This window comes from Hyperolius riggenbachi, chromosome 3 (assembly GCF_040937935.1).
Source record: "Hyperolius riggenbachi isolate aHypRig1 chromosome 3, aHypRig1.pri, whole genome shotgun sequence".
Lineage (NCBI taxonomy): Eukaryota > Metazoa > Chordata > Amphibia > Anura > Hyperoliidae > Hyperolius > Hyperolius riggenbachi.
In genome coordinates, this window is record NC_090648.1 from 4628000 (window position 1) to 4652313 (window position 24314).

At 53.7% G+C, this 24314-nt stretch overlaps 1 protein-coding gene across 3 annotated transcripts in view; it reads left to right on the forward strand.

Moving 5' to 3' along the window:
• The window catches only part of TMEM95 (transmembrane protein 95), a 137474-nt gene that overhangs the window by 73979 nt on the left and 39181 nt on the right, over nt 1–24314 (forward strand). For all 3 annotated transcript variants that reach the window (XM_068271962.1, XM_068271960.1, XM_068271961.1), the window contains one exon: nt 18931–19011. In XM_068271962.1, coding sequence (XP_068128063.1) covers nt 18931–19011 — 81 coding nt within the window. The remainder of the gene's footprint in view (nt 1–18930; nt 19012–24314) is intronic.

Consider the following 24314-nt stretch of genomic DNA (forward strand, 5'->3'; position numbering starts at 1 on the left):
AAGCACTCAGCCAGCGGAGTCACACCTGGAACAAGCAGGCAGCCAGCAGAGTCGCCCCTGGAACAAGCATGCAGCCAGCAGGGTCACACCTGGAACAAGCAGGCAGCCAGCAGAGTCACACCTGGAACAAGCATGCAGCCTGCAGATGCCCACCTGGAACAAGCATGCAGCCAGCAGAGTCACACCTGGAACAAGCATGCAGCCAGCAGAGTCACACCTGGAACAAGCATGCAGCCAGCGGAGTCACACCTGGGACAAGCATGCAGCCAGTGAAGTCACACCTGGAACAAGCATGCATCCAGCGGAGGCACACGTGGAACAAGCATGCAACCAGCAGAGTCACAACTGGAACAAGCATGCAGCCAGCAGAGTCACACCTGGAACAAGCATGTAGCCAGCAGAGCCACACCTGGAACAAGCATGCAATCAGCAGAGTCACAACTGGAACAAGCATGCAGCCAGCAGAGTCACACCTGGAACAAGCATGTAGCCAGCAGAGCCACACCTGGAACAAGCATGCAATCAGCAGAGTCACCTCGGGAACAAGCATGCAGCCAGCAGAGTCAAACCTGGAACAAGGATGCAGCCAGCAGAGTCACACCTGGAACAAGCATGCAGCCAGCAGAGCCACACCTGGAACAAGCATGCAGCCAGCGAAGTCACACCTGGAACAAGCATGCAGCCAGTGGAGTCACACCTGGAACAAGCATGCATCCAGCAGAGTCACACCTGGAACAAGCATGCAGCCAGCAAAGTCACACCTGGAACAAGCATGCAGCCAGCAGAGTCAAACCTGGAACAAGTAATGCAGCCTGCAGAGGCACACCTGGAACAAGCAGGCAGCCAGCAGAGCCACACCTGGAACAAGCAGGCAGCCAGCGGAGTCACACCTGGAACAAGCATGCAGCCAGCAGAGCCACACCTGAAACAAGCATGCAGCCAGCAGAGTCATACCTGAAACAAGCATGCAGCCAGCGGAGCCACTCCTGGAACAAGCATGCAGCCAGCAGAGTCATACCTGGAACAAGCATGCAGCCAGCGGAGTCACACCTGTAACAAGCATGCAACCAGCGGAGTCACAGCCCTGCAACAAGCATGCGGCCAGCGGAGTCACACCTGTAACAAGCATGCAGCCAGCGGAGTCACACCTGGAACAAGCATGCAGCCAGTGGAGTCACACCTGGAACAAGCATGCAGCCAGCAGAGCCACACCTGGAACAAGCATGCAGTCAGCGGAGTCACACCTGGAACAAGCATGCAGCCAGCAGAGTCACACCTGGAACAAGCATGCAGCCAGTAGAGTCACACCTGGAACCTGGAACAAGCACACAGTCTGCAGAGGCACACCTGGAACAAGCATGCAGACAGCAGAGTCACACCTGGAACAAGCATGCAGCCTGCAGAAGCACACGTGGAACAAGCATGCAGCCAGCGGAGTCACCCCTGGAACAAGCATGCAGGCAGCAGAGTCACCCCTGGAACAAGCATACAGCCAGCGGAGTCACACCTGGAACAAGCATGCAGCCAGCGGAGTCACAACTGGAACAAGCATGCAGCCAGCAGACTCACACCTGGAACAAGCATGCAGCCAGCAGAGTCACACCTGGAACAAACATGCAGCCAGTAGAGTCATACCTGGAACAAGCATGCAGCCAGTAGAGTCATACCTGGAACAAGCATGCAGCCAGCAGAGTCACACCTGGAAAAAGCATGCAGCCAGTGGAGTCACACCTGGAACAAGCATGCAGCCAGCGGAGTCACCCCTGGAACAAGCATGCAGCCAGCAGACTCACCCCTGGAACAAGCATGCAGCCAGCAGACTCACACCTGGAACAAGCATGCAGCCAGCAGAGTCACACCTGGAACAAGCATGCAGCCAGCAGAGCCACTCCTGGAACAAACATGCAGACAGTAGAGTCATACCTGGAACAAGCATGCAGCCAGTGGAGTCACCCCTGGAACAAGCATGCAGCCAGCGGAGTCACACCTGGAACAAGCATGCAGCCAGCGGAGTCACACCTGGAACAAGCATGCAGCCAGCGGAGTCGCACCTGGAACAAGCATGCAGCCAGCAGAGTTACACCTGGAACAAGCATGCAGCCAGCGGAGTCACACCTGGAACAAGCATGCAGCCAGCGGAGTCACACCTGGAACAAGCATGCAGCCAGTGGAGTCACGCCTGGAACAAGCATGCAGCCAGCAGAGTCACACCTGGAACAAGCATGCAGCCTGCAGAGTCACACCTGGAACAAGCAGGCAGCCAGCGGAGTCACACCTGGAACAAGCATGCAGCCTGCAGAGTCACACCTGGAACAAGCATGCAGCCAGTGGAGTCACACCTGGAACAAGCACGCAGCCAGCGGAGTCACACCTGGAACAAGCAGGCAGCCAGCAGAGTCATACCTGGAACAAGCATGCAGCCAGCGGTGCCACACCTGGAACAAGCATGCAGCCTGCACAGTCACCCCTGGAACAAGCATGCAGCCAGCGGAGTCAAACCTGGAACAAGCATGCAGCCAGCGGAGTCACACCTGGAACAAGCATGCAGCCAGCAGAGTCACACCTGGAACAAGCATGCAGCCAGCAGAGCCAAACCTGGAACAAGCATGCAGCCAGCGGAGTCACACCTGGAACAAGCATGCAGCCAGCGGAGCCACACCTGGAACAAGCATGCAGCCTGCACAGTCACCCCTGGAACAAGCATGCAGCCAGCGGAGTCAAACCTGGAACAAGCATGCAGCCAGCGGAGTCAAACCTGGAACAAGCATGCAGCCAGTGGAGTCACACCTGGAACAAGCATGCAGCCAGTGAAGTCACACCTGGAACAAGCATGCATCCAGCGGAGTCACACCTGGAACAAGCATACAGCCAGTGGAGTCACACTTGGAACAAGCATGCAGCCAGCAGAGTCACACCAGGAACAAGCATGCAGCCAGCAGAGTCACACCTGGAACAAGCATGCAGCCAGCAGAGTTACACCTGGAACAAGCATGCAGCCAGCGGAGTCACACCTGGAACAAGCATGCAGCCAGCGGAGTCACACCTGGAACAAGCATGCAGCCAGTGGAGTCACGCCTGGAACAAGCATGCAGCCAGCAGAGTCACACCTGGAACAAGCATGCAGCCTGCAGAGTCACACCTGGAACAAGCAGGCAGCCAGCGGAGTCACACCTGGAACAAGCATGCAGCCTGCAGAGTCACACCTGGAACAAGCATGCAGCCAGTGGAGTCACACCTGGAACAAGCACGCAGCCAGCGGAGTCACACCTGGAACAAGCAGGCAGCCAGCAGAGTCATACCTGGAACAAGCATGCAGCCAGCGGAGCCACACCTGGAACAAGCATGCAGCCTGCACAGTCACCCCTGGAACAAGCATGCAGCCAGCGGAGTCAAACCTGGAACAAGCATGCAGCCAGTGGAGTCACACCTGGAACAAGCATGCAGCCAGTGGAGTCACACCTGGAACAAGCATGCAGCCAGCGGAGTCGCACCTGGAACAAGCATTCAGCCTGCAGAGTCACACCTGGAACAAGCATGCAGCCAGTGAAGTCACACCTGGAACAAGCATGCATCCAGCGGAGTCACACCTGGAACAAGCATACAGCCAGTGGAGTCACACTTGGAACAAGCATGCAGCCAGCAGAGTCACACCAGGAACAAGCATGCAGCCAGCAGAGTCACACCTGGAACAAGCATGCAGCCAGCAGAGTTACACCTGGAACAAGCATGCAGCCAGCGGAGTCACACCTGGAACAAGCATGCAGCCAGTGGAGTCACACCTGGAACAAGCATGCAACCAGTGGAGTCACACCTGGAACAAGCATGCAGCCAGCGGAGTCATGCCTGGAACAAGCATGCAGCCAGCGGAGTCACACCTGGAACAAGCATGCAGTCTGCACAGTCACCCCTGGAACAAGCATGCAGCCAGCGGAGTCAAACCTGGAACAAGCATGCAGCCAGCGGAGCCACTCCTGGAACAAGCACTCAGCCAGCGGAGTCACACCTGGAACAAGCAGGCAGCCAGCAGAGTCGCCCCTGGAACAAGCATGCAGCCAGCAGGGTCACACCTGGAACAAGCAGGCAGCCAGCAGAGTCACACCTGGAACAAGCATGCAGCCTGCAGATGCCCACCTGGAACAAGCATGCAGCCAGCAGAGTCACACCTGGAACAAGCATGCAGCCAGCAGAGTCACACCTGGAACAAGCATGCAGCCAGCGGAGTCACACCTGGGACAAGCATGCAGCCAGTGAAGTCACACCTGGAACAAGCATGCATCCAGCGGAGGCACACGTGGAACAAGCATGCAACCAGCAGAGTCACAACTGGAACAAGCATGCAGCCAGCAGAGTCACACCTGGAACAAGCATGTAGCCAGCAGAGCCACACCTGGAACAAGCATGCAATCAGCAGAGTCACAACTGGAACAAGCATGCAGCCAGCAGAGTCACACCTGGAACAAGCATGTAGCCAGCAGAGCCACACCTGGAACAAGCATGCAATCAGCAGAGTCACCTCGCGAACAAGCATGCAGCCAGCAGAGTCAAACCTGGAACAAGGATGCAGCCAGCAGAGTCACACCTGGAACAAGCATGCAGCCAGCAGAGCCACACCTGGAACAAGCATGCAGCCAGCGAAGTCACACCTGGAACAAGCATGCAGCCAGTGGAGTCACACCTGGAACAAGCATGCATCCAGCAGAGTCACACCTGGAACAAGCATGCAGCCAGCAAAGTCACACCTGGAACAAGCATGCAGCCAGCAGAGTCAAACCTGGAACAAGTAATGCAGCCTGCAGAGGCACACCTGGAACAAGCAGGCAGCCAGCAGAGCCACACCTGGAACAAGCAGGCAGCCAGCGGAGTCACACCTGGAACAAGCATGCAGCCAGCAGAGCCACACCTGGAACAAGCATGCATCCAGCGGAGCCACACCTGAAACAAGCATGCAGCCAGCAGAGTCATACCTGAAACAAGCATGCAGCCAGCGGAGCCACTCCTGGAACAAGCATGCAGCCAGCAGAGTCATACCTGGAACAAGCATGCAGCCAGCGGAGTCACACCTGTAACAAGCATGCAACCAGCGGAGTCACAGCCCTGCAACAAGCATGCGGCCAGCGGAGTCACACCTGTAACAAGCATGCAGCCAGCGGAGTCACACCTGGAACAAGCATGCAGCCAGTGGAGTCACACCTGGAACAAGCATGCAGCCAGCAGAGCCACACCTGGAACAAGCATGCAGTCAGCGGAGTCACACCTGGAACAAGCATGCAGCCAGCAGAGTCACACCTGGAACAAGCATGCAGCCAGTAGAGTCACACCTGGAACCTGGAACAAGCACACAGTCTGCAGAGGCACACCTGGAACAAGCATGCAGACAGCAGAGTCACACCTGGAACAAGCCTGCAGCCTGCAGAAGCACACGTGGAACAAGCATGCAGCCAGCGGAGTCACCCCTGGAACAAGCATGCAGGCAGCAGAGTCACCCCTGGAACAAGCATACAGCCAGCGGAGTCACACCTGGAACAAGCATGCAGCCAGCGGAGTCACAACTGGAACAAGCATGCAGCCAGCGGACTCACACCTGGAACAAGCATGCAGCCAGCAGAGTCACACCTGGAACAAACATGCAGCCAGTAGAGTCATACCTGGAACAAGCATGCAGCCAGTAGAGTCATACCTGGAACAAGCATGCAGCCAGCAGAGTCACACCTGGAAAAAGCATGCAGCCAGTGGAGTCACACCTGGAACAAGCATGCAGCCAGCGGAGTCACCCCTGGAACAAGCATGCAGCCAGCAGACTCACCCCTGGAACAAGCATGCAGCCAGCAGACTCACACCTGGAACAAGCATGCAGCCAGCAGAGTCACACCTGGAACAAGCATGCAGCCAGCAGAGCCACTCCTGGAACAAACATGCAGACAGTAGAGTCATACCTGGAACAAGCATGCAGCCAGTGGAGTCACCCCTGGAACAAGCATGCAGCCAGCGGAGTCACACCTGGAACAAGCATGCAGCCAGCGGAGTCACACCTGGAACAAGCATGCAGCCAGCGGAGTCAAACCTGGAACAAGCATGCAGCCAGTGGAGTCACACCTGGAACAAGCATGCAGCCAGTGGAGTCACACCTGGAACAAGCATGCAGCCAGCGGAGTCGCACCTGGAACAAGCATTCAGCCTGCAGAGTCACACCTGGAACAAGCATGCAGCCAGTGAAGTCACACCTGGAACAAGCATGCATCCAGCGGAGTCACACCTGGAACAAGCATACAGCCAGTGGAGTCACACTTGGAACAAGCATGCAGCCAGCAGAGTCACACCAGGAACAAGCATGCAGCCAGCAGAGTCACACCTGGAACAAGCATGCAGCCAGCAGAGTTACACCTGGAACAAGCATGCAGCCAGCGGAGTCACACCTGGAACAAGCATGCAGCCAGTGGAGTCACACCTGGAACAAGCATGCAACCAGTGGAGTCACACCTGGAACAAGCATGCAGCCAGCGGAGTCATGCCTGGAACAAGCATGCAGCCAGCGGAGTCACACCTGGAACAAGCATGCAGTCTGCACAGTCACCCCTGGAACAAGCATGCAGCCAGCGGAGTCAAACCTGGAACAAGCATGCAGCCAGCGGAGCCACACCTGGAACAAGCACTCAGCCAGCGGAGTCACACCTGGAACAAGCAGGCAGCCAGCAGAGTCGCCCCTGGAACAAGCATGCAGCCAGCAGGGTCACACCTGGAACAAGCAGGCAGCCAGCAGAGTCACACCTGGAACAAGCATGCAGCCTGCAGATGCCCACCTGGAACAAGCATGCAGCCAGCAGAGTCACACCTGGAACAAGCATGCAGCCAGCAGAGTCACACCTGGAACAAGCATGCAGCCAGCGGAGTCACACCTGGGACAAGCATGCAGCCAGTGAAGTCACACCTGGAACAAGCATGCATCCAGCGGAGGCACACGTGGAACAAGCATGCAACCAGCAGAGTCACAACTGGAACAAGCATGCAGCCAGCAGAGTCACACCTGGAACAAGCATGTAGCCAGCAGAGCCACACCTGGAACAAGCATGCAATCAGCAGAGTCACAACTGGAACAAGCATGCAGCCAGCAGAGTCACACCTGGAACAAGCATGTAGCCAGCAGAGCCACACCTGGAACAAGCATGCAATCAGCAGAGTCACCTCGGGAACAAGCATGCAGCCAGCAGAGTCAAACCTGGAACAAGGATGCAGCCAGCAGAGTCACACCTGGAACAAGCATGCAGCCAGCAGAGCCACACCTGGAACAAGCATGCAGCCAGCGAAGTCACACCTGGAACAAGCATGCAGCCAGTGGAGTCACACCTGGAACAAGCATGCATCCAGCAGAGTCACACCTGGAACAAGCATGCAGCCAGCAAAGTCACACCTGGAACAAGCATGCAGCCAGCAGAGTCAAACCTGGAACAAGTAATGCAGCCTGCAGAGGCACACCTGGAACAAGCAGGCAGCCAGCAGAGCCACACCTGGAACAAGCAGGCAGCCAGCGGAGTCACACCTGGAACAAGCATGCAGCCAGCAGAGCCACACCTGGAACAAGCATGCATCCAGCGGAGCCACACCTGAAACAAGCATGCAGCCAGCAGAGTCATACCTGAAACAAGCATGCAGCCAGCGGAGCCACTCCTGGAACAAGCATGCAGCCAGCAGAGTCATACCTGGAACAAGCATGCAGCCAGCGGAGTCACACCTGTAACAAGCATGCAACCAGCGGAGTCACAGCCCTGCAACAAGCATGCGGCCAGCGGAGTCACACCTGTAACAAGCATGCAGCCAGCGGAGTCACACCTGGAACAAGCATGCAGCCAGTGGAGTCACACCTGGAACAAGCATGCAGCCAGCAGAGCCACACCTGGAACAAGCATGCAGTCAGCGGAGTCACACCTGGAACAAGCATGCAGCCAGCAGAGTCACACCTGGAACAAGCATGCAGCCAGTAGAGTCACACCTGGAACCTGGAACAAGCACACAGTCTGCAGAGGCACACCTGGAACAAGCATGCAGACAGCAGAGTCACACCTGGAACAAGCATGCAGCCTGCAGAAGCACACGTGGAACAAGCATGCAGCCAGCGGAGTCACCCCTGGAACAAGCATGCAGGCAGCAGAGTCACCCCTGGAACAAGCATACAGCCAGCGGAGTCACACCTGGAACAAGCATGCAGCCAGCGGAGTCACAACTGGAACAAGCATGCAGCCAGCAGACTCACACCTGGAACAAGCATGCAGCCAGCAGAGTCACACCTGGAACAAACATGCAGCCAGTAGAGTCATACCTGGAACAAGCATGCAGCCAGTAGAGTCATACCTGGAACAAGCATGCAGCCAGCAGAGTCACACCTGGAAAAAGCATGCAGCCAGTGGAGTCACACCTGGAACAAGCATGCAGCCAGCGGAGTCACCCCTGGAACAAGCATGCAGCCAGCAGACTCACCCCTGGAACAAGCATGCAGCCAGCAGACTCACACCTGGAACAAGCATGCAGCCAGCAGAGTCACACCTGGAACAAGCATGCAGCCAGCAGAGCCACTCCTGGAACAAACATGCAGACAGTAGAGTCATACCTGGAACAAGCATGCAGCCAGTGGAGTCACCCCTGGAACAAGCATGCAGCCAGCGGAGTCACACCTGGAACAAGCATGCAGCCAGCGGAGTCACACCTGGAACAAGCATGCAGCCAGCGGAGTCGCACCTGGAACAAGCATGCAGCCAGCAGAGTTACACCTGGAACAAGCATGCAGCCAGCGGAGTCACACCTGGAACAAGCATGCAGCCAGCGGAGTCACACCTGGAACAAGCATGCAGCCAGTGGAGTCACGCCTGGAACAAGCATGCAACCAGCAGAGTCACACCTGGAACAAGCATGCAGCCTGCAGAGTCACACCTGGAACAAGCAGGCAGCCAGCGGAGTCACACCTGGAACAAGCATGCAGCCTGCAGAGTCACACCTGGAACAAGCATGCAGCCAGTGGAGTCACACCTGGAACAAGCACGCAGCCAGCGGAGTCACACCTGGAACAAGCAGGCAGCCAGCAGAGTCATACCTGGAACAAGCATGCAGCCAGCGGAGCCACACCTGGAACAAGCATGCAGCCTGCACAGTCACCCCTGGAACAAGCATGCAGCCAGCGGAGTCAAACCTGGAACAAGCATGCAGCCAGCGGAGTCACACCTGGAACAAGCATGCAGCCAGCAGAGTCACACCTGGAACAAGCATGCAGCCAGCAGAGCCAAACCTGGAACAAGCATGCAGCCAGCGGAGTCACACCTGGAACAAGCATGCAGCCAGCGGAGCCACACCTGGAACAAGCATGCAGCCTGCACAGTCACCCCTGGAACAAGCATGCAGCCAGCGGAGTCAAACCTGGAACAAGCATGCAGCCAGCGGAGTCAAACCTGGAACAAGCATGCAGCCAGTGGAGTCACACCTGGAACAAGCATGCAGCCAGTGAAGTCACACCTGGAACAAGCATGCATCCAGCGGAGTCACACCTGGAACAAGCATACAGCCAGTGGAGTCACACTTGGAACAAGCATGCAGCCAGCAGAGTCACACCAGGAACAAGCATGCAGCCAGCAGAGTCACACCTGGAACAAGCATGCAGCCAGCAGAGTTACACCTGGAACAAGCATGCAGCCAGCGGAGTCACACCTGGAACAAGCATGCAGCCAGCGGAGTCACACCTGGAACAAGCATGCAGCCAGTGGAGTCACGCCTGGAACAAGCATGCAGCCAGCAGAGTCACACCTGGAACAAGCATGCAGCCTGCAGAGTCACACCTGGAACAAGCAGGCAGCCAGCGGAGTCACACCTGGAACAAGCATGCAGCCTGCAGAGTCACACCTGGAACAAGCATGCAGCCAGTGGAGTCACACCTGGAACAAGCACGCAGCCAGCGGAGTCACACCTGGAACAAGCAGGCAGCCAGCAGAGTCATACCTGGAACAAGCATGCAGCCAGCGGAGCCACACCTGGAACAAGCATGCAGCCTGCACAGTCACCCCTGGAACAAGCATGCAGCCAGCGGAGTCAAACCTGGAACAAGCATGCAGCCAGCGGAGTCAAACCTGGAACAAGCATGCAGCCAGTGGAGTCACACCTGGAACAAGCATGCAGCCAGTGGAGTCACACCTGGAACAAGCATGCAGCCAGCGGAGTCGCACCTGGAACAAGCATTCAGCCTGCAGAGTCACACCTGGAACAAGCATGCAGCCAGTGAAGTCACACCTGGAACAAGCATGCATCCAGCGGAGTCACACCTGGAACAAGCATACAGCCAGTGGAGTCACACTTGGAACAAGCATGCAGCCAGCAGAGTCACACCAGGAACAAGCATGCAGCCAGCAGAGTCACACCTGGAACAAGCATGCAGCCAGCAGAGTTACACCTGGAACAAGCATGCAGCCAGCGGAGTCACACCTGGAACAAGCATGCAGCCAGTGGAGTCACACCTGGATCAAGCATGCAACCAGTGGAGTCACACCTGGAACAAGCATGCAGCCAGCGGAGTCATGCCTGGAACAAGCATGCAGCCAGCGGAGTCACACCTGGAACAAGCATGCAGTCTGCACAGTCACCCCTGGAACAAGCATGCAGCCAGCGGAGTCAAACCTGGAACAAGCATGCAGCCAGCGGAGCCACACCTGGAACAAGCACTCAGCCAGCGGAGTCACACCTGGAACAAGCAGGCAGCCAGCAGAGTCGCCCCTGGAACAAGCATGCAGCCAGCAGGGTCACACCTGGAACAAGCAGGCAGCCAGCAGAGTCACACCTGGAACAAGCATGCAGCCTGCAGATGCCCACCTGGAACAAGCATGCAGCCAGCAGAGTCACACCTGGAACAAGCATGCAGCCAGCAGAGTCACACCTGGAACAAGCATGCAGCCAGCGGAGTCACACCTGGGACAAGCATGCAGCCAGTGAAGTCACACCTGGAACAAGCATGCATCCAGCGGAGGCACACGTGGAACAAGCATGCAACCAGCAGAGTCACAACTGGAACAAGCATGCAGCCAGCAGAGTCACACCTGGAACAAGCATGTAGCCAGCAGAGCCACACCTGGAACAAGCATGCAATCAGCAGAGTCACAACTGGAACAAGCATGCAGCCAGCAGAGTCACACCTGGAACAAGCATGTAGCCAGCAGAGCCACACCTGGAACAAGCATGCAATCAGCAGAGTCACCTCGGGAACAAGCATGCAGCCAGCAGAGTCAAACCTGGAACAAGGATGCAGCCAGCAGAGTCACACCTGGAACAAGCATGCAGCCAGCAGAGCCACACCTGGAACAAGCATGCAGCCAGCGAAGTCACACCTGGAACAAGCATGCAGCCAGTGGAGTCACACCTGGAACAAGCATGCATCCAGCAGAGTCACACCTGGAACAAGCATGCAGCCAGCAAAGTCACACCTGGAACAAGCATGCAGCCAGCAGAGTCAAACCTGGAACAAGTAATGCAGCCTGCAGAGGCACACCTGGAACAAGCAGGCAGCCAGCAGAGCCACACCTGGAACAAGCAGGCAGCCAGCGGAGTCACACCTGGAACAAGCATGCAGCCAGCAGAGCCACACCTGGAACAAGCATGCATCCAGCGGAGCCACACCTGAAACAAGCATGCAGCCAGCAGAGTCATACCTGAAACAAGCATGCAGCCAGCGGAGCCACTCCTGGAACAAGCATGCAGCCAGCAGAGTCATACCTGGAACAAGCATGCAGCCAGCGGAGTCACACCTGTAACAAGCATGCAACCAGCGGAGTCACAGCCCTGCAACAAGCATGCGGCCAGCGGAGTCACACCTGTAACAAGCATGCAGCCAGCGGAGTCACACCTGGAACAAGCATGCAGCCAGTGGAGTCACACCTGGAACAAGCATGCAGCCAGCAGAGCCACACCTGGAACAAGCATGCAGTCAGCGGAGTCACACCTGGAACAAGCATGCAGCCAGCAGAGTCACACCTGGAACAAGCATGCAGCCAGTAGAGTCACACCTGGAACCTGGAACAAGCACACAGTCTGCAGAGGCACACCTGGAACAAGCATGCAGACAGCAGAGTCACACCTGGAACAAGCCTGCAGCCTGCAGAAGCACACGTGGAACAAGCATGCAGCCAGCGGAGTCACCCCTGGAACAAGCATGCAGGCAGCAGAGTCACCCCTGGAACAAGCATACAGCCAGCGGAGTCACACCTGGAACAAGCATGCAGCCAGCGGAGTCACAACTGGAACAAGCATGCAGCCAGCAGACTCACACCTGGAACAAGCATGCAGCCAGCAGAGTCACACCTGGAACAAACATGCAGCCAGTAGAGTCATACCTGGAACAAGCATGCAGCCAGTAGAGTCATACCTGGAACAAGCATGCAGCCAGCAGAGTCACACCTGGAAAAAGCATGCAGCCAGTGGAGTCACACCTGGAACAAGCATGCAGCCAGCGGAGTCACCCCTGGAACAAGCATGCAGCCAGCAGACTCACCCCTGGAACAAGCATGCAGCCAGCAGACTCACACCTGGAACAAGTATGCGGCCAGCAGAGTCACACCTGGAACAAGCATGCAGCCAGCAGAGCCACTCCTGGAACAAACATGCAGACAGTAGAGTCATACCTGGAACAAGCATGCAGCCAGTGGAGTCACCCCTGGAACAAGCATGCAGCCAGCGGAGTCACACCTGGAACAAGCATGCAGCCAGCGGAGTCACACCTGGAACAAGCATGCAGCCAGCGGAGTCGCACCTGGAACAAGCATGCAGCCAGCGGAGTCACCCCTGGAACAAGCATGCAGCCAGCAGAGTCACACCTGGAACAAGCATGCAGCCAGTAGAGCCACTCCTGGAACAAACATGCAGCCAGCAGAGTCACACCTGGAACAAGCATGCAGCCAGCGGAGTCACACCTGGAAAAAGCATGCAGCCAGCAGAGTCACACCTGGAACAAGCATGCCGCCAGCGGAGTCACACCTGGAAAAAGCATGCAGCCAGCAGAGTCACACCTGGAACAAGCATGCAGCCAGCAGAGTCACACCTGGAACAAGCATGCAGCCAGCGGAGTCACACCTGGGACAAGCATGCAGCCAGTGGAGTCACGCCTGGAACAAGCATGCAGCCAGTGGAGTCACCCCTGGAACAAGCATGCAGCCAGCGGAGTCACACCTGGAACAAGCATGCAGCCAGTGTAGTCACCCCTGGAACAAGCATGCAGCCAGCGGAGTCACCCCTGGAACAAGCATACAGCCAGCGGAGTCACACCTGGAACAAGCATGCAGCCAGCGGAGTCACAACTGGAACAAGCATGCAGCCAGCAGACTCACACCTGGAACAAGCATGCAGCCAGCAGAGTCACACCTGGAACAAACATGCAGCCAGTAGAGTCATACCTGGAACAAGCATGCAGCCAGTAGAGTCATACCTGGAACAAGCATGCAGCCAGCAGAGTCACACCTGGAAAAAGCATGCAGCCAGTGGAGTCACACCTGGAACAAGCATGCAGCCAGCGGAGTCACCCCTGGAACAAGCATGCAGCCAGCAGACTCACCCCTGGAACAAGCATGCAGCCAGCAGACTCACACCTGGAACAAGCATGCAGCCAGCAGAGTCACACCTGGAACAAGCATGCAGCCAGCAGAGCCACTCCTGGAACAAACATGCAGACAGTAGAGTCATACCTGGAACAAGCATGCAGCCAGTGGAGTCACCCCTGGAACAAGCATGCAGCCAGCGGAGTCACACCTGGAACAAGCATGCAGCCAGCGGAGTCACACCTGGAACAAGCATGCAGCCAGCGGAGTCGCACCTGGAACAAGCATGCAGCCAGCAGAGTTACACCTGGAACAAGCATGCAGCCAGCGGAGTCACACCTGGAACAAGCATGCAGCCAGCGGAGTCACACCTGGAACAAGCATGCAGCCAGTGGAGTCACGCCTGGAACAAGCATGCAGCCAGCAGAGTCACACCTGGAACAAGCATGCAGCCTGCAGAGTCACACCTGGAACAAGCAGGCAGCCAGCGGAGTCACACCTGGAACAAGCATGCAGCCTGCAGAGTCACACCTGGAACAAGCATGCAGCCAGTGGAGTCACACCTGGAACAAGCACGCAGCCAGCGGAGTCACACCTGGAACAAGCAGGCAGCCAGCAGAGTCATACCTGGAACAAGCATGCAGCCAGCGGAGCCACACCTGGAACAAGCATGCAGCCTGCACAGTCACCCCTGGAACAAGCATGCAGCCAGCGGAGTCAAACCTGGAACAAGCATGCAGCCAGCGGAGTCACACCTGGAACAAGCATGCAGCCAGCAGAGTCACACCTGGAACAAGCATGCAGCCAGCAGAGCCAAACCTGGAACAAGCATGCAGCCAGCGGAGTCACACCTGGAACAAGCATGCAGCCAGCGGAGCCACACCTGGAACAAGCATGCAGCCTGCACAGTCACCCCTGGAACAAGCATGCAGCCAGCGGAGTCAAACCTGGAACAAGCATGCAGCCAGCGGAGTCAAACCTGGAACAAGCATGCAGCCAGTGGAGTCACACCTGGAACAAGCATGCAGCCAGTGAAGTCACACCTGGAACAAGCATGCATCCAGCGGAGTCACACCTGGAACAAGCATACAGCCAGTGGAGTCACACTTGGAACAAGCATGCAGCCAGCAGAGTCACACCAGGAACAAGCATGCAGCCAGCAGAGTCACACCTGGAACAAGCATGCAGCCAGCAGAGTTACACCTGGAACAAGCATGCAGCCAGCGGAGTCACACCTGGAACAAGCATGCAGCCAGCGGAGTCACACCTGGAACAAGCATGCAGCCAGTGGAGTCACGCCTGGAACAAGCATGCAGCCAGCAGAGTCACACCTGGAACAAGCATGCAGCCTGCAGAGTCACACCTGGAACAAGCAGGCAGCCAGCGGAGTCACACCTGGAACAAGCATGCAGCCTGCAGAGTCACACCTGGAACAAGCATGCAGCCAGTGGAGTCACACCTGGAACAAGCACGCAGCCAGCGGAGTCACACCTGGAACAAGCAGGCAGCCAGCAGAGTCATACCTGGAACAAGCATGCAGCCAGCGGAGCCACACCTGGAACAAGCATGCAGCCTGCACAGTCACCCCTGGAACAAGCATGCAGCCAGCGGAGTCAAACCTGGAACAAGCATGCAGCCAGCGGAGTCAAACCTGGAACAAGCATGCAGCCAGTGGAGTCACACCTGGAACAAGCATGCAGCCAGTGGAGTCACACCTGGAACAAGCATGCAGCCAGCGGAGTCGCACCTGGAACAAGCATTCAGCCTGCAGAGTCACACCTGGAACAAGCATGCAGCCAGTGATGTCACACCTGGAACAAGCATGCATCCAGCGGAGTCACACCTGGAACAAGCATACAGCCAGTGGAGTCACACTTGGAACAAGCATGCAGCCAGCAGAGTCACACCAGGAACAAGCATGCAGCCAGCAGAGTCACACCTGGAACAAGCATGCAGCCAGCAGAGTTACACCTGGAACAAGCATGCAGCCAGCGGAGTCACACCTGGAACAAGCATGCAGCCAGTGGAGTCACACCTGGAACAAGCATGCAACCAGTGGAGTCACACCTGGAACAAGCATGCAGCCAGCGGAGTCATGCCTGGAACAAGCATGCAGCCAGCGGAGTCACACCTGGAACAAGCATGCAGTCTGCACAGTCACCCCTGGAACAAGCATGCAGCCAGCGGAGTCAAACCTGGAACAAGCATGCAGCCAGCGGAGCCACACCTGGAACAAGCACTCAGCCAGCGGAGTCACACCTGGAACAAGCAGGCAGCCAGCAGAGTCGCCCCTGGAACAAGCATGCAGCCAGCAGGGTCACACCTGGAACAAGCAGGCAGCCAGCAGAGTCACACCTGGAACAAGCATGCAGCCTGCAGATGCCCACCTGGAACAAGCATGCAGCCAGCAGAGTCACACCTGGAACAAGCATGCAGCCAGCAGAGTCACACCTGGAACAAGCATGCAGCCAGCGGAGTCACACCTGGGACAAGCATGCAGCCAGTGAAGTCACACCTGGAACAAGCATGCATCCAGCGGAGGCACACGTGGAACAAGCATGCAACCAGCAGAGTCACAACTGGAACAAGCATGCAGCCAGCAGAGTCACACCTGGAACAAGCATGTAGCCAGCAGAGCCACACCTGGAACAAGCATGCAATCAGCAGAGTCACAACTGGAACAAGCATGCAGCCAGCAGAGTCACACCTGGAACAAGCATGTAGCCAGCAGAGCCACACCTGGAACAAGCATGCAATCAGCAGAGTCACCTCGGGAACAAGCATGCAGCCAGCAGAGTCAAACCTGGAACAAGGATGCAGCCAGCAGAGTCACACCTGGAACAAGCATGCAGCCAGCAGAGCCACACCTGGAACAAGCATGCAGCCAGCGAAGTCACACCTGGAACAAGCATGCAGCCAGTGGAGTCACACCTGGAACAAGCATGCATCCAGCAGAGTCACACCTGGAACAAGCATGCAGCCAGCAAAGTCACACCTGGAACAAGCATGCAGCCAGCAGAGTCAAACCTGGAACAAGTAATGCAGCCTGCAGAGGCACACCTGGAACAAGCAGGCAGCCAGCAGAGCCACACCTGGAACAAGCAGGCAGCCAGCGGAGTCACACCTGGAACAAGCATGCAGCCAGCAGAGCCACACCTGGAACAAGCATGCATCCAGCGGAGCCACACCTGAAACAAGCATGCAGCCAGCAGAGTCATACCTGAAACAAGCATGCAGCCAGCGGAGCCACTCCTGGAACAAGCATGCAGCCAGCAGAGTCATACCTGGAACAAGCATGCAGCCAGCGGAGTCACACCTGTAACAAGCATGCAACCAGCGGAGTCACAGCCCTGCAACAAGCATGCGGCCAGCGGAGTCACACCTGTAACAAGCATGCAGCCAGCGGAGTCACACCTGGAACAAGCATGCAGCCAGTGGAGTCACACCTGGAACAAGCATGCAGCCAGCAGAGCCACACCTGGAACAAGCATGCAGTCAGCGGAGTCACACCTGGAACAAGCATGCAGCCAGCAGAGTCACACCTGGAACAAGCATGCAGCCAGTAGAGTCACACCTGGAACCTGGAACAAGCACACAGTCTGCAGAGGCACACCTGGAACAAGCATGCAGACAGCAGAGTCACACCTGGAACAAGCCTGCAGCCTGCAGAAGCACACGTGGAACAAGCATGCAGCCAGCGGAGTCACCCCTGGAACAAGCATGCAGGCAGCAGAGTCACCCCTGGAACAAGCATACAGCCAGCGGAGTCACACCTGGAACAAGCATGCAGCCAGCGGAGTCACAACTGGAACAAGCATGCAGCCAGCAGACTCACACCTGGAACAAGCATGCAGCCAGCAGAGTCACACCTGGAACAAACATGCAGCCAGTAGAGTCATACCTGGAACAAGCATGCAGCCAGTAGAGTCATACCTGGAACAAGCATGCAGCCAGCAGAGTCACACCTGGAAAAAGCATGCAGCCAGTGGAGTCACACCTGGAACAAGCATGCAGCCAGCGGAGTCACCCCTGGAACAAGCATGCAGCCAGCAGACTCACCCCTGGAACAAGCATGCAGCCAGCAGACTCACACCTGGAACAAGCATGCAGCCAGCAGAGTCACACCTGGAACAAGCATGCAGCCAGCAGAGCCACTCCTGGAACAAACATGCAGACAGTAGAGTCATACCTGGAACAAGCATGCAGCCAGTGGAGTCACCCCTGGAACAAGCATGCAGCCAGCGGAGTCACACCTGGAACAAGCATGCAGCCAGCGGAGTCACACCTGGAACAAGCATGCAGCCAGCGGAGTCGCACCTGGAACAAGCATGCAGCCAGCGGAGTCACCCCTGGAACAAGCATGCAGCCAGCAGAGCCACTCCTGGAACAAACATGCAGCCAGCAGAGTCACACCTGGAACAAGCATGCAGCCAGCGGAGTCGCACCTGGAACAAGCATGCAGCCAGCGGAGTCACCCCTGGAACAAGCATGCAGCCAGTAGAGCCACTCCTGGAACAAACATGCAGCCAGCAGAGTCACACCTGGAACAAGCATGCAGCCAGCGGAGTCACACCTGGAACAAGCATGCAGCCAGCGGAGTCGCACCTGGAACAAGCATGCAGCCAGCGGAGTCACCCCTGGAACAAGCATGCAGCCAGCAGAGCCACTCCTGGAACAAACATGCAGCCAGCAGAGTCACACCTGGAACAAGCATGCAGCCAGCGGAGTCGCACCTGGAACAAGCATGCAGCCAGCGGAGTCACCCCTGGAACAAGCATGCAGCCAGTAGAGCCACTCCTGGAACAAACATGCAGCCAGCAGAGTCACACCTGGAACAAGCATGCAGCCAGCGGAGTCACACCTGGAAAAAGCATGCAGCCAGCGGAGTCACACCTGGAACAAGCATGCCGCCAGCGGAGTCACACCTGGAAAAAGCATGCAGCCAGCAGAGTCACACCTGGAACAAGCATGCAGCCAGCAGAGTCACACTTGGAACAAGCATGCAGCCAGCGGAGTCACACCTGGGACAAGCATGCAGCCAGTGGAGTCACGCCTGGAACAAGCATGCAGCCAGTGGAGTCACCCCTGGAACAAGCATGCAGCCAGCGGAGTCACACCTGGAACAAGCATGCAGCCAGTGTAGTCACCCCTGGAACAAGCATGCAGCCAGCGGAGTCACCCCTGGAACAAGCATGCAGCCAGCGGAGTCACCCCTGGAACAAGCATGCAGCCAGCAGAGTCACACCTGGAACAAGCATGCAGCCAGGGGAAATTAAGAAAGCAGTGTATATCACACTATTATTGTTATTATTATTATTAATATTATTACTGTTACTAAGTGGAAAGATTGGATCAGCTTTTGCTGCTTCCTCTGTTGCAGAAGACGCCATCACTGCCTTCAACTGTACAGAGTGCCGTGTGCAGAGCATGAAGTGTCTAACCGTCCAGATCTGCTACCCAGGTGACACCCCTCCTATTGTCGTGTATTTATATAGCAATGACATCTTCTGCAGCACATTACAGAGTACATAGTCATGTTACTGACTGTCCTCAGAGGAGCTCACATTCTAATTCTACCATAGTCATAGTCTAATGTCCTACCATAGTATTATTATGTATTTATATAGCACTGACATCTTCTGCAGCACTTTACAGAGTACATAGTCATGTCACTGACTGTCCTCAGAGGAGCTCACACTCTAATCCTACCATAGTCATAGTCTAATGTCCTACCATATTATTATTATGTATTTATATAGCACTGACATCTTCTGCAGCACATTACAGAAGTACATAGTCATGTCACTGACTGTCCTCAGAGGAGCTCACACTCTAATCCTACCATAGTCATAGTCTAATGTTCTACCATATTATTATTATGTATTTATATAGCACTGACATCTCCTGCAGCACATTACAGAGTACTGTACATAGTCATGTCACTGACTGTCCTCAGAGGAGCTCACACTCTAATCCTACCATAGTCATAGTGTAATGTCCTACCATATTATTATTATGTATTTATATAGCACTGACATCTTCTGCAGCACATTACAGAGTACATAGTCATGTCTCTGACTGCCCTCAGAGGAGCTCACAGTCTAATCCTACCATAGTCATAGTGTAATGTCCTACCTTCAGGGGAGGACTGGCCAGGGGGGAAGGGGGGAGATTTCCCCCCAGGCTGCCTCTCATTTAATGATTTAGGGCTGGCACTGTGCCTGGTGAATTCAGGTTTTTGTATAAGGCAATGTGAAACACTAGGCTGAATGAGAGAAATAAACGCCCAATTACACAGCAATTGCAGGGCAGGCAAGCTAGTAAATATACACAGCATGATACAGAGCAGAAGCTTGCCTGCAGGGTCCGGGGGAAAAAATCTGTCTGGTCTCTCACCATTGTTAACTGCATTTGCACAGCTACATAGGATATTGTCTAAGTTGAAAAGTTTTTGACAGTCCCTAGACTCCAGAAGGGCTGCTTGCAGGACTTGTGTAAGAGATAGAAACCCCGACCGTTGTAACTCAAAATGTATTATGTACCCCCTGGTGCTAGTGCATTTATACTTTACCTGTCACACTGTCCCTCGAGTGTCCGTGCTGTATTTCCCACGTGACTACCGGCATATAGCACGTGGGACACGTGTGTTATGTCATTTGGGCTGGGGCTGCCATGAAAACGGGCCTCTAGTTTGTGTTTTCCCCCCAGGCCAAAAAGTCCCAGTCCTCCCCTGCCTACCTTATTATTATTATGTATTTATATAGCACTGACATCTTCTGCAGCACATTACAGAGTACATAGTCATGTCACTGAGTGTCCTCAGAGGAGCTCACACTCTAATCCTACCATAGTCATAGCCTAATGTCCTACCATATTATTATTATTATTATTATTATTATTATTATTATTATTATTATTATTATTATTATTATTATTATGTATTTATATAGCACTGACATCTTCTGCAGCACATTACAGAGTACATAGTCATGTCTCTGACTGCCCTCAGAGGAGCTCACAGTCTAATCCTACCATAGTCATAGTCTAATGGCCTACCATATTATTATTATGTATTTATATAGCACTGACATCTTCTGCAGCACATTACAGAGTACATAGTCATGTCACTGACTGTCCTCAGAGGAGCTCACAATCTAATCCTACCATAGTCTAATGCCCTGCCATATTATTATTATGTATTTATATAGCACTGACATCTTCTGCAGCACATTACAGAGTACATAGTCATGTCACTGACTGTCCTCAGAGGAGCTCACAATCTAATCCTACCATAGTCATAGCCTAATGTCCTACCATATTATTATTATGTATTTATATAGCACTGACATCTTCTGCAGCACATTACAGAGTACATAGTCATGTCACTGACTGTCCTCAGAGGAGCTCACACTCTAATCCTACCATAGTCATAGTCTAATGTCCGACCATATTATTATTATGTATTTATATAGCACTGACATCTTCTGCAGCACATTACAGAGTACATAGTCATGTCACTGACTGTCCTCAGAGGAGCTCACACTCTAATCCTACCATAGTCATAGTCTAATGTCCTACCATATTATTATTATGTATTTATATAGCACTGACATCTTCTGCAGCAGTGTACAGAGTACATAGTCATGTCACTGACTGTCCTCAGAGGAGCTCACACTCTAATCCTACCATAGTCATAGTCTAATGTCCTACCATATTATTATTATGTATTTATATAGCACTGACATCTTCTGCAGCACATTACAGAGTACATAGTCATGTCACTGACTGTCCTCAGAGGAGCTCACACTCTAATCCTACCATAGTCATAGTCTAATGTCCGACCATATTATTATTATGTATTTATATAGCACTGACATCTTCTGCAGCACATTACAGAGTACATAGTCATGTCACTGACTGTCCTCAGAGGAGCTCACACTCTAATCCTACCATAGTCATAGTCTAATGTCCTACCATATTATTATTATGTATTTATATAGCACTGACATCTCCTGCAGTACATTACAGAGTACATAGTCATGTCACTGACTGTCCTCAGAGGAGCTCACACTCTAATCCTACCATAGTCATAGTCTAATGTCCTACCATATTATTATTATGTATTTATATAGCACTGACATCTCCTGCAGCACATTACAGAGTACATAGTCATGTCACTGACTGTCCTCAGAGGAGCTCACACTCTAATCCTACCATAGTCATAGTCTAATGTCCTACCATATTATTATTATGTATTTATATAGCACCGACATCTCCTGCAGCACATTACAGAGTACATAGTCATGTCACTGACTGTCCTCAGAGGAGCTCACACTCTAATCCTACCATAGTCATAGTCTAATGTCCTACCATATTATTATTATGTATTTATATAGCACTGACATCTTCTGCAGCACATTACAGAGTACATAGTCATGTCACTGACTGTCCTCAGAGGAGCTCACACTCTAATCCTGCCATAGTCATAGTCTAATGTCCTACCTTATTATTATGCTGTATTTGTATAGAGAGATGGCCTGAACCTCCGATTTTAGGTTCGCAAACCCGGTTCGCGAACCTACTGTGAAAGTTCGGTTCGCGCGAACTTTCGCGAACCGCAATAGACTTCAATGGAGAGGCGAACTTGGAAAATTAGAAAAAATTATGCTGGCCACAAAAGTGATGAAAATGATGTTTCAAGGGGTCTAACACCTGGAGGGAAATATCTCAAGATCCGCACCATCAAAATTCCTTATTTATAGCTTAATCCATATAAAAACACGATTAAATAGTATGGGTACACATCCAGATGACGCACAGGCGTTTGGGACCATCACAGTCCCAGAGATTCACACTCATAACATACCATTGGTGCACTAACAATTCAGATTGTATAATACCTGGAGGGAGACATGGTTAAGTGCAATCAGCATCAATAGTCCCGGAAAAAAAATCTGAATTTGACACAAAGCAGTGTTTTAAAGTGAACCTAAAGCCACAAAAAAAAAAACGAGATGAACTCACCTGGGGCTTCCCTCAGCCCCCAGCAGCCGATCGGTGCCCTCGCAGCCCCGCTCTGATGCTCCAGGACCTGCCGGCGAACACTTCCGGTTTGGCCGTCACCGGCCGACAGGCATGGGAACGCGAGTGATTGTTCGCGTTCCCAGCCTGTATATCGCCCCCTATGCTGCTATTGTGGACTCCTGGCCGCAATAGCAGCATAGGGGGTGATATACAGGCTAGGAACGCGAACAATCACTCGCGTTCCCATGCCTGTCGGCCGGTGATGGCCAAACCAGAAGTGTTCGCTGGTGGGTCCTGGACCATCGGAGCGGAGCTGCGAGGGCACCAATCAGCTGCAGGGGGCTGAGGGGAGCCCCAGGTGAGTTAATCTCATTTTTTTTTTGTGGCTTTAGGTTCACTTTAAGGTCAGAAATCTCATTGAATGTTCAATTGCAGGCCTACACTGCTTTATGACATCATGAAGTATAATCCTCCCTGTCTTGTCTTCCAGGGAATTGTAGGATTTCAAAAGCCAGCTTACATACATTGGCCGGGAATTGAACCCAGGTCTAGTGCTTGGTAGGTAGCTCTCTTCACCACTATACCACCACCACCACTACATGCAGGAGCCAGCCTAGCATGTTCCATTATGATACAGCCAAGAGAAAAATGAGCTTGCTTAGGGATTTGTAGGATGTCAAAAGCCAACTCACATACATTGGCCAGGAATAGAACCCAGGCCTACCGCTCTGTAGGCTGCTATCCTAACCATTATACCACCAACACAACACACTACAATGCTACATGCTGAAGCCAGCCTAGCATGTACCATTATGATATATGCAAGAGAAAAATGAGCTTGCTTAAGGATTTGTAGCATGATAAAAATCAACTCACATTGGCTGGGAATAGAACCCAGGTCTACCACTTTGTAGGCTGCTATCCTAACCATTATACCACCAACACAACACACTACAATGCTACATGCTGAAGCCAGCCTAGCATGTACCATTGTGATATATCCAAGAGAAAAATGAGCTTGCTTAGGGAATCGTAGGATTTCAAAAGCCAGCTTACATACATTGGCTGGAAACTGAACCCAGGTCTAGTGCTCGGTAGGCTGCTATCCTAACCATTATACCACAAACACTACATGCTGAAACTTCTTGGAGCAGACTTACTTACTTCCTCCAAAAGACACACATACATCCCCATAAAATCATTCAACAGCAACTGCGTGCACAGTCTTTGCGGTATACAGTGTCTGTGGCACAACTGGTTAGCGTGTTTGGCTGTTAACTGCAAGGTTGGTGGTTAAAGCCCACCCAGACATGGCCTGGCCTTTTGTGTTCAACAGTTGTCCGAAGAGAACCCCAGATAGCCATGTAGATTTATCTCTCTCTCTCTCTCTCTCTCTCTCTCTCAGGGATGGTCACCACTTTCCGCGGGATTGTATTTTCCGCAATTTTGGGTGGAAATTGGTCATTCCATTCCGTTTGGTCGGAACGGAATTGCTTTTTCAATCTGGCGGAATTCCAAAATTGCCTGTGAAATTCTGCCGGTATCCGTTGATGGTTTTAAGCTGAAAATTCTGTTCAATGGCATCAAGTCCTAGAGAGAGAGAGAGATAATTTTTCTCTTGGATATATCACAATGGTACATGCTAGGCTGCCTTCAGCATGTAGCATTGTAGTGTGTTGTGTTGGTGGCATAATGGTTAGGATAGCAGCATACCAAGCGGTAGGCCTGCGTTCGATTCCT